Here is an 11,617-nt window from a genome sequence, read left to right on the forward strand (position 1 = left end):
CCATATCAAAAAAGAGACACAATCTAAAAAAATGGTCACTACCATAGGAGGAAATAAGGTGTTCCCTCAGCAATTAAACTTGAAAGAAATTGAGCCCACATAAAAGCTTTGTCGATCAACGTATTTAGTCAGAAATAATCCAGATTTCAAAAATGTCTTCTAACGACTGGGCGTTTTCAAACGTGGAGCATATTTTCAGCTATAAGCAAAAAAAAAAAAAAAAAAAGGCAAAACAAGACTGACAAGTGGTGTCATTTAAAGTAACCCTCTTTAATTTGATAAACAACTACATGATTCTTTTTTTAAATCATACAAGTAAAAAACTTTGACCATATTTTCACTAACGCCAAAGGTATTGCCTCCCTTTTGAAAGCAATGCAACGAAATTGGATTCAATTCCATATCCTACTGATATTAGCAGGAATTACACAGATCACAAGGTTGTAAAACCTTGGTTATTTTTTTTACATATATATAACCTATGAATGTTTGATCAGGTTACTATGATAATTTGAGTAAAAACACAGGTAAGGGACAGAGTAAGCAAAACTTAGACTGCAAAAATACTTTAACAACGTGACCATAATTTGACTCAAGTTAATTTGTATTGTAGACAAAGCTTAACTGCCAGGGACACCATTCATAGCAGGATCAGGATCTTTATTTTTTTAATCATCTTATAATATAGCTTTCAATCTGCTTTGCAGCAAACACTTTGCTTCCATAATATCAGCTCTGCCAAATAACTTGTATTTCATACACTGTATGCATTAACACTTCGACATACAGTGAAGCCCCAGACCTAGAATTTACAAAGGTTTTTATAATCCGTTATGTGTGATAATGTTCTAAAAAGAATTTAAGTTCCACCAGATTCTACTACTATTGTAATAGCCAAGTCAACAATTAATCCTTACTTTACAGTCTGTAAACTTGGTATTTAATACTGAATAGTACAGTTACAAGCCCTTGCAACAGGCACGTGTGTTCACCTAATTCTGTTTAGCCACTGCTCTCTATTGTGTCCATCCAGAGGGCAAATCTTTAGAGACTTTGCATTCTTAGAACATCAGAGATTTCCCCCAAGCTCTGCTTAATTTATTCCTCCCTATTATCAACAAATACTCAGAACAAAGATAAATTAACCAGTGTTGGGAGGATTTCTGCTGAAAAGCAGCAGACAGCTCTACAGAGAAAAGAAAAGCAACTTCTAAATCTTGCTGGCAGATGGAAACCCTACTGTTCACCACTGTACAGAACAAATCCGGGAAAAACATAATTGCTCCAGTGCAATTTAGGTATAACTTCAGTAGTAATGGCGTGGCTCTTTTATTACGCTGCAACCTTGTTAGAATTAAGGGCCCTATCTGGAGGAGCCCAAATCACTTCTGGCAAGACAGTTGTAAAACTGAATATGACAACTCCTTTCCAACATTTTCCAACTGCTACAGACACCAATACTGCCAACAGTGTTTTTTGGGTTTTGGTTTTGGTTTTTTTTTTTTTTAAGTGAAAACACCATAGCACCAGGAAAGGTCTTACATCAAAGATTTTTTTTCTAGTGACAACCCAATAATAGCTCCTAGGCAGAGTATTATTTCAAGCCAAAACCACTGAATATTTGTGGATATTCTATATGTACTTACATGCTATTACATTTGTAAACACATACACAAAACTGAAGTTAAGAAACTTCTTTTCTTCAGAGCTAATAAAAAGACATTTTTCCTGCAGTCATAATAGCCCTTTCTGGGATCCTTGTATTCTCCTTCTAAATTAAATGCAAAGATTCATGCTCTAGAGAATCCGTAACACATACCACTCTTTTTTTTTATGTCAAATGTCTGTTGCTGAACTTGAAATAATCATTTTACCTTAGAAAATATTGAAAAAAAAAATTAATCTAAGTTCTATAGCAAAACAGACATATGCATGGTGGTCTCTCTGGCACCGTATCAGGAAGACTGGACCCTTTCACCTGCTGATCCCTGGGACTCAGAAAAACTTCTGCTAGGTCTACCAGCTGAATCTAGTAAAACGTATTTGCTCATTTTGTGAATATCTGAGAAATCTCTGTATGTTCTCTTTCTGAAGTTTAATAACGTTTTGTTAAACTAAAATCAACCCATAAGGCTATTTTTATATAAAATAAAGGAATTAATTCATTTATATTCTTTTTCAACCTTAAAAGTAAATTGATCAGTTAAAATCAGAAGTGCTTTACATTACTAACAGTTCTCAGAAGAGATTCATGGTTTTGTAGTTTAAAACACCTTTTTGTACAGGTTTAGACTGATATATTAAACAGTTCTCACTCAAGAAACAAATCTGTATCTTCACAGTGTAACTAGCTAAGCAATTACAAGTAAGTGTTAAGTGTGCATGTAATAAAACCCTCTCCTGCCATCACTTAGGGTGCCCATTTCTGCATTCCTTCTGCACTTAGAACTCCCACTAGTTTCCAAGCCTATGTGTGGGAAGCACAAGGAAACTTTGTATTTTGTAGGATGACTGTAAAAAGTATTATTCCATACTAGAAATAAATCTGCTTGTCATTTGCACAGAAGGTCCAACATGTATTTTCTAGATATAGCTTCATAGCATCATTTTCAGTAAGGATAATTAAATATTTTTGCACTCAAATTGACAGCTGGATTTCCATTAGCTTGAAAAAAGCTTATACATAACAAAAAGATGGATTTTTCATTTCTTTGCACATGAAAAATCAGCATCACAATAGTGTATTGATGCCAGGACCTTCCAAAAGAAAAAAAAAAAAAAAATTATACTGTTGAAGCCATGCCATTTCAACTTAATGAGTTTATTCATTCCAAACACATTACCAAAACATTTAGTATTAAAGGTGAAGAAGGGGAAAGAAAATCAAAGGATGTCTTTTAAAATACTGAATTTTGTTTACTTTAGCCAAGTCATAAAGCAAAAATATTTCTAGAAAAAGCTGCTTAAGAGCTGGTGGGCACTGAGCTGACCACATATGAGTCACTAGTTCTCCCATTCAGTTACTTCTCACTTCTCTAATATTTTCTGTCTAAAGAATAAATACCTCAAGAGCCCAATCAGGTCTTCACACCCCCTTTCTTGGTACTATGAAAGAGACCTCATACTTCTCTTTTTTGTGTTAAATAAAGAAACTTGAAAAAACTCAAGAATTTTAGGAATCTTTTGAGGTTTCTCTACATGGAATCAAACCTGCTGTCTTAAAAAGAAGTCACTGCCATATGATTAACACTTTATATGAATATCCCATGCAATTTTATTTACATAGGGGCAGTTCATGAACAGATAACTGAAGAATATAGGATTTATTTTAAGAGAATTTACAAGGCCAAAGTTTCATATTTTATCCAGCATTTTCATTTAGTCATACTGTTTACCTATTTTAGTATGCTATTTTATTTTATTCCTCAGTATCTTCCCTCTCCTACTTTCAAATATTAATCATTATGTCCTATTTTATCTTTTAACTACTTTAAATAAGATTAAAATACATAAAATATGATTCATAAATACCTCCCTTGTACTCCATTAGGGAAATTAGGTCAAATTCTACTCCCTCTGTAGTCAATGGAAAAACTCTGACTTCAACAACAGATCTAGCCCTAAACACACAGCTCCCTGTTGTTTCTAAGCAAATGGCATGCTGTATTTCAGAAAAGTGCAAGAATTAAGTTCTTTTCAGAACGCTTCTACAAACATAAGAAGCCTGTAGTTTCATGTTGCTGAAATGTGTTTTATACATAAGACTAAAGGAAAAAAAATTTAATACAGCTTTTTAATAGTTACCAAAACCAAATTAGTCTGCCTACTGTTGCCTAATATATTTCCATAAGTAACAAATAATTTCTGTTGATTTTTCCTGGGCTACTTGGGTTTACAGTTTAACTTTTTATTTGCATCCAATCTATTACGTGAAAGTAACATACATAAATCCTACTTAATTAGGTCAGTTCTACTGTGAATGGTCACATAAAAAGCGGCATTAAAAAAAAATCTATTGTGTCTTTTCAGACAGTATTGCTTCTTTAAGAAATTCTGCTTCAACATAGTAATGAGGAGCCGGATCCTTGAAGCTCTGTGAGGTTAATTCACCCTGGAGTCTGTGGAATTGCAGCAGGGATGAAATGTGATCCCTTCCAAGCCCTGTCAGAAATGGGGCCAGCAGACGGCAGAAGCCCTGATAGATCTGACACCGTCAAGGTTGCACCCAGGTATGAAGGACTTGAATGGAAAGTTATCACCCTGCGCTCCCTCTTGGACGCCTTTTAATTCAGAAAGTGGGAATCCAAATCAAGAAAACACCCCGTTAAAGTAATAAACGCATGAAAATTAAACCTTTCCTTCAGAGAGCTAAACCGCTTCATGGACGAAAAATAAAAAGCTCAACCCCAGACAGACTGGCCCTCAGATGCCCCTGCGGGCTCTGGTGGAAGGAAGGGATAGAGGGGAGAGGGAGAGGCAGTAGCATTTCCAGGAGAGGAAAGGACTCCCGCCACTGCGGATTGTACACTGCAGCTTCGCGAAAGTGCGAGCACATCTCGAAAAGCCGGGGTGCGGAGGGGAGCAGCGAGGGGAGGGGCGAGAAGAGTGGTGCGGCGGGGGGCGGGGAAATGTGGGAGGATTCGTTTCTGATGAAGCTGCCCCGCTGCTGCCTAGCTCTAGTTACCATCGCGGACTGCACCCTGCCCACCAGGTCCGCGGGCACCTAAGGGACCACTCGATCTCCTCGGCGAGGCTGCACAATGGGGAGGAGGCTGGGGACGGGTGTGTGTAGCCCACCGACCGTCCGCCTAAGCCAGCCGAGCCCCCCGCACCCCACCTGCGGGTCCCCGCCACCGCCGGGAGGTGCTCTCCACAGCGTCTGGCAAAGGGCCCCTTTCAAACGGATTTTCTCCTCCCCTCGCGTCCTGCAAAACTCTTTCTTGCCCACTGAAAGAAACCCTTTGCAAAGGGGAAAAAAAAAAAAAAAAAGAAAAGAAAAAAAAAAGGCGGAGAACGGAGAAAATCAGAGCCGAGGCTTCCATTCCCCAACTTTCCCTTTTCTCGCCCCTCGGAGAAGGCAGATACTTGTCGCTCCATTTCAGCCACAACTTGAGTGACAACTAAGTTCACCACAACTGAAAATCGGACGCGCACTCCACAAAACTGAGTTTACTGCTGGAAGAGGAGAAGCCACTCCGTTCTACAAGCACTTCTTTCATTTCCCCAGCCAACGAGTTCATCCCCTTTACTGCATTAAAGCCACATCCACAGTGAGACGTTTAGACTCAATGGGAGCCATCCCGGCGGGTCTCCGGCCCCTCGCCCTTCGCCTTCCCAGCACCGGGAGCCGCTCTGACAGGTTTCCTCTGAAACACGACCCCAGCCATGCCCTGCTGGGTCCCTTCTCCCGAGGTTGAAGGGACTGGGGTGAGGAACACGACTGGACTCCCCGGCTCCCCGTTGCTTTCTTACCTCCTCTGACCTCTCCAGCCCGGAGGAGGATGGCGAAGGTGACGAGCACGGTTACAGCCGAGTCCCAGCGCCACCTTCTCGTTTTCCACCTTGTGGACCATCTCTGCATCTCCATGCTGGGCACCCACAAGCGTGAAACAAACGCGGGCGCCTTCAGTTTATACCTGCTCCGTCCTTTCCACTATATTGCCAGAGATGAATTCTACTATAGAGCCATATGTGAAAGACCAAAAGGGGTTTTCTCTCTCTGCCCCCTCCCTCCCTTTCTATCCCTCTCTCCCTTTATCTTTCTCTCTCTCTTTCTGCGCCCAGCCTTGCGCAGGCTCCTCCAACCCGTCCTCCCCGGTGCCCTGCCTTCAAACTGAAGGTAGATGGAGAGCTTTAACCCAAACGCGAAGATCCCCCTCAACGCTTCATCCCCGTCAGGGGGCTGGGCGAGCGGCTCCTGGGGCCACCCCTGCAGCCCGACTGACAGGCCAGCTGCCGGGGGGAGGCCAATCGCGCGGCTCCCCCGGCCGCCACAGCACCGCCCTCCGCCTCGGCGGCAGCACACCGACCGTTCCGCGGCCGCCAGACCCTGGCACGGCGGAGAGCAGCACGCTCGAAGGCTCTTGGGGAACGGGAGCGAGCTGGGGGACGCCGCTGACGAATTCCCCCGCGGCGCCACCGCTGCCCGCTCCGGCCCACCACCCCCTGCCTGGAGCATGCGCAATGCCGGCTCCCCTCGGCTCGGAGGGACAGGCGGCGCCAAACGGGGCAGCGTGGGGAGGGGGCGATACTGGAGACAAGCGGGAAGCGGGGGGAGGGGGGTGCTCGAGAGGGGACGTGTGCGTGAGGGGAGCCGGGGCGCTGAGCTGGAGGCCTGCTGCGGGTGTCCCTCTGCCTGTGGACATTGTCAGTTGGGACTTCAGTAAAGCACTGACCCTGTGTTCCAAAGCGTCCTCCTGGAGAAACTGGCTGCTCATGGCCTGGGTAGCTGTATTCTTCACTGGGTAAAAAACTGGCTGGATGGCAGAGCTCAAAGTATGGTGGTGAACGGTGTCACATCTTGTTGGTGACTGGTCACTAGTGGTGTCCCTCAGGCCTCCGTGTTAGGGCCAGTGTTGTTTAACATCTTCATTGATGATCTGGATGAGGAGATCGAGGGCACCCTCAGTAAATCTGCAGATGACACCAAGCTGGGTGGGAGCGCTGATCTGCTGGAGGGTAGGAAGCTCTGCAGAGGGGTCTGGTCAGGCTGGATCCATGAGCTGTGGCCAATGGGATGAGATTCAAGAAAGCAAAGTGCCGAGTCCCACACTTGGGCCACAGCAACCCCCTGCAAGGCTCCAGGCTTGGAGGGGAGTGGCTGGAAACTGCTCATGGGAAAGGAGCTGGGGGTGCTGGTTGATGGAACTGAACATGAGCAGCTTGTGCCCAGGCAGCCAGGAAGCCACCAGCATCCTGGCCTGTATCAGCACCAGTGTGGCAGCAAGGGCCAGGGCAGGGACTGTGCCCCTGCACTGGGCCCTGGTGAGGCTGCACCTCGAATCCTGTGTTCAGCTCTGGGCCCTTCACTACAAGAGAGACATTGAGGTGCTGGAGCAGGGCCAGAGAAGGGCAATGGAGCTGGTGCAGGGCCTGGAGCACAAGTGTGATGGGGAACGGCTGAGGGACCTGGGGGGTTCAGTCCGGAAAAGAGAAGGCTCAGGGGGACCTTATCGCTCCCTACAACTGCCTGACAGGAGGATGGAGCCAGGAGGGGCTGGGCTCTGCTGCCAAGGAACAAGGGATGGGACAAGCGGAAACGGCCTCAAGCTGCACCAGGGCAGGTTTAGATGGAGCTGAGGAACAATTCCTTCTCCAGAGGGTGCTCAGGCATTGGAACAGGCTGCCCAGGGCAGTGCTGGAGTCACTGTACCTGGAAGTAATCCAAAACCATGTAGATGAGGCCCTTAGTGACTTGGGTTTGTGATGGCCTTGGAAGTGCTGGGGTAATGGACTTGAGACAAGGTCACTCAAAAGTACCAATACTACAACACAGACCCTACAAAATGCAGAAACAAGCTGTCCTTTTTCATATTAACTCCTACTTAGTGACCACATCCCAACTTCACAGATCAGGTTTTGAGACCTGTACGTGCTGTAACTTCCAGGAACTCATCTAGAAAATTCTCATTTTGTCTTCACTGAAAACTCACGAATTCTCTTACTCAAGAGGAGTCAAGTAAACGTGTGCATAAACTATATAATTTGCTGATTCTTCTTCCTATTTCCTTCCCCCCCCCCTCCCCTTTTAGCTAATGCTTACCCAGCCTGTTTGTCCTCCCTTTTGTCTTTTCAGAATTGCACTTGTAAGTCACACGATAAATCAACAATACCATGGCCATCATCTTCCTTGTGTCATAACTGTAGTAATTCTAGTTTCAGTTCTTAGGTAGAAGTCCCTTTTCCAACATACATGCTTTACTTTAGATGTAATTAGAAGCATGAGGCAGCTTTTCTGACTTAATTCTGAAGAATCTGGCATTGACTGCAATTTGCCTTCTGTATGTCAATTTATGTGTTTGCAAAATTAAAACCAGACTAAGATAATCCTTGATCAAGCAAAATGACAAAAATTAATTCCAGAATCCATAATAGATCCAAGTCCACTTAGCAGCAGAATCATCCTTATCTCTTTAGGAACCTCTTCTATTATAACAACAAAGAAATGAAAGCAATGGCAACGACCAATAACAGTGGATAGATGTCAGAGCAGCCTGCTATCAGAAGCATTTCTCTGACTCCCCTTCATTCTTCTGCCACATTGATTTGTGCAAGCAGTGACAAGAAGTAGAAGAAAAAGCAGAAAATCAGCATCCATCACATCTTACACAGGTGCTTCTAATTATATTAGGCACAGACAGAATTTACAAACTTGGGGCATGTTTTGAAGTTACATCTGTTTTACTGTGGAAGTCTATTCCAAAGAAAATAGTTTACCCTACCAGATAGCACCTCATGCAGATCTGAAGTCAACGTATACTACCACATTTTCACCATTAATTCTTCACCCAGTTAATGAGTTCTACCTAAGAAGCCCTCAGAGATACAAAAGGGCAGATGACATTAGCCCAGGCCACAGAGTCCGGGCCAAGCCCTAACCAGCAACAGCTATGGCTGCCCACTGCTGTCTACCACATGTCTGCCGGAGCTGTGGAAAGGTGGCACAGCCGCTCTGGCTGTCACAGAGGGGCTCAGTCAGTCCTGTTCAGGAGGGCTTCCTCTGCCCCAGCTCTACTGCTGCCCTCCCTGACTGCCAGCAGTGTGCCATCTCCTCTTCCCCCCCATCAGCCTTGTCCTGTGTGCTGAAATGACTGGAGGTATGTTTCCAATACCATTAAAGGAACTGAATCATAAGTATGTAAAAGGGTAGAAGAAATCATAAGTTGCTACGTTTTGCTTTATATTTGGTTATGGAGCGTTAAGCACAGACATTACTGCCTACCACCTCCCCCCAAAAGCCCCAGAAAATTCATTCTCTGAATTTCTGACAGGAACTGAATGTCCATATGTTGCAAAGAACCTTGCTTATAAGTACCTTCATATTGATTGTTTCCATTACTAGTAATTAAAAAAATCACTGGCTTATATGTTTATTTTTCTAAATGTAAGGCATCTTTTCAGTTGAAGATAGGAAGAGTATGCTTTAATTGTTGGTTTCCATGTATCTCAGATACATTGACTTGGTGTAAAGTACTTTGCTTCTAGCTTCACACAGGTGTTGATGCCTTCTAGAACTTTTTTCTCCAAAAAAAGAGGTATCTTGCTATATTCACTTGCAGTGTTCACTTGCAATATTCACTTGCAATGTTCACCACATGGAAGTGAATATTGCAAAATAAATGGCTGTCTTAAAAGTCATCACCCAACACCTTTTCTATGACTTTAATTCCTTTGATTTATCTAGGTGGGTATTTAATCCTTGGTTCACTTCTTTTCTAAGCTTTTTTTATGTTGTATGATTAATACTGGGAAGAAAAATGAGTTATACTGATTCAGTGAAGTGAATTCTTCTAAAAAAAAAAGCCTTACAAACACAGATTGGTGGAATTAGATCTCTGCTAGGGAAAATGCTAATGAGCTGCTTTTTGTAGTTTTGAAGGGAGAGAAATATATGAACATGCATATAGATAAAATAAGTTACTATTTCTTATACACCATTTGCTACTACCAATAGCTCACAGCTTCACTGAACTCCCCCAGTTCCATTGTCTGAGGTTTTGAGAGATGAAGGCAAGGCTTTCCCTGTGACTCAGCAAACTTTTGGGGCTAAGGAAAAGGCTCAGTGTCCATTGATTAGGGAGGACAGATGACAGTAAAAGAAATTTGTTGCAGAACAGCACGGTTAGTACTCATTAGCTCAGGTACCAAAAGGCTACTAGTATTACAAGAATGCATCATCTTTTGTTTTGTTGATATTCGCTGATTACCCAGCTATGTATTACAGTTGAGCTTGAGAAGAATTCACTTGGGGAGCCTGCATTATCAGTTGATGTTGTGTGAGCTGCAGAGATAGTAATAAGGATTAATCTCTTAGTTTCATGTTTGCTGTGGTTATTGGTCTGGTTATGGTTGCAATTTAGGAAAAGAAGGGTGAAGAACCCTCCCCATGTGGATTCTCTGTGCATCAAAGGGAGAGGAAAGAAATTGGTGTTATCAGAAACTAATGCATTATTTTGGGTAGGTTTGTGGGGTTTTGAGTGGTTTTGTTTACTTAGTCATAATGGAGATGAGGATTGTTTGGATAGTTTATTGCTTAATTCTGACCTGTCTGTGAGAGAAGATGAGGGCATGTGTTCTACCCCCTTGCTACTTTTATGCACACCTCCATGTCCCACAGTTGCCTTCCTTCACAGGTTCTGCTCCGCAGCCCTCCTTTTTATCATTGTGCATCTATATTATCAGAGGAAAAGTAACTGACTGCATTTACATGAAATCTGGCCACAGTTAAGGAGCACGATTATTTTCATTACCTTTGTTCTTTTGATAAGTCTGATAAAATTGTAATGCTCTCTGAAGTTCCTCCTTCCCTGCTTTTACATAGCCTTAAGATACACAAAAGTAAACGCTGTTCTAATGCTGATATGGATGACCTGTTTGAGGACCTACAGCATCCTGTATGACTGGGATGTTAGCTTCTCTGTGGATTGTGAATCCATCGGACCACACATTTGTGAATGGAAGATTTTCTGACTGGAATTGTTCTGGGAACGTGCTGTGTGTTTGACCTCAGGTTAAAAGAGAAAATTAGAACTCCATCAGCATATGAAGTTCACTGAAGAAAAGCAGCAATCGTCTTTCCTGGTCATATTGACTTTGTTGGATCTTAATCATGACTGTCTTGTAGCATAGTCTGATCTTCCTGCACCTTCCTCAGTAGAGAGAAAAATATTGCTGAAATAGCATTTTACAGCATATAAACAGTATATAAACAGCACAGCATTTCCATCCTGTTCAGGAAGCAGCAGGAAGTATCAAGTATCATATAGTATTGCCAGCTCAGCTTGGTAATTCAGATGAAGTTTTTGGAGCTTATTTCAGCCAACCTCCTTAATCTTTCAAGGGTCACCTACTGATACTTTATAGCACAGCACAGTATAATTCATACAGCAACCGAGCATTCCTTTTTTATTTTAATGTATTTCTTCTCGGGATCATAACCTGTTGTAATCGTAATTACACTTTCAAGAGAAAAAGTATGTAAACAATTAGTGTCATGTAATATGTCTCCTAGAACATAACATATTAAGAATACCAGAATTTTCCTCATTTAAGACAACTGAAAATGAGACATACATATTTGAGGTAGGGATTAGCTTCTCAGTTCTGTGTAGTTTTTAGATATTGCCATTACACACCAGAACTGTAAAAAATCCCCATTTTGACTGCTGTTTCTGAATTTATTCAATGGCCAACTAAAACTTTACTTGTAAGTCTGTTGTGGTTCTGCAACAAAACACTTTCAAGTATTTGCCTTTAATTGCTGGTATCTAATTGGTTCTTTCATTTGCCCTTTCCAACTCTAACTATTCTATGATTCTATGATTTGTTTTGACAGTCTGAGACTTTCTTTTGCTGCAGACCATTTGAAACAGTTACGTGGGCTAAGAGAGCTGGCAGG

General features: G+C 42.7%; 1 protein-coding gene across 7 annotated transcripts in view; it reads right to left on the reverse strand.

Annotated features, from left to right (window-relative positions):
- The window catches only part of COL11A1 (collagen type XI alpha 1 chain), a 156,263-nt gene extending 150,110 nt beyond the window's left edge, over positions 1-6,153 (reverse strand). For 4 of the 7 annotated variants that reach the window (XM_062606099.1, XM_062606098.1, XM_062606101.1 and 1 more), the window contains exon 1: positions 5,473-6,153. In XM_062606099.1, the coding sequence (XP_062462083.1) occupies positions 5,473-5,587 (115 nt within the window). In that variant the 5' untranslated portion in view covers positions 5,588-6,153. The remainder of the gene's footprint in view (positions 1-5,472) is intronic. The other 3 variants (XM_062606102.1, XM_062606103.1, XM_062606100.1) reach the window with 1 other exon arrangement.
- Positions 6,154-11,617: the final 5,464 nt, after the last annotated feature.

Source organism: Pezoporus occidentalis, unplaced genomic scaffold, assembly GCF_034315485.1.
Source record: "Pezoporus occidentalis ecotype Australia unplaced genomic scaffold, CSIRO_AGI_Poc_V1 ctg94, whole genome shotgun sequence".
Classification (NCBI taxonomy): domain Eukaryota; kingdom Metazoa; phylum Chordata; class Aves; order Psittaciformes; family Psittacidae; genus Pezoporus; species Pezoporus occidentalis.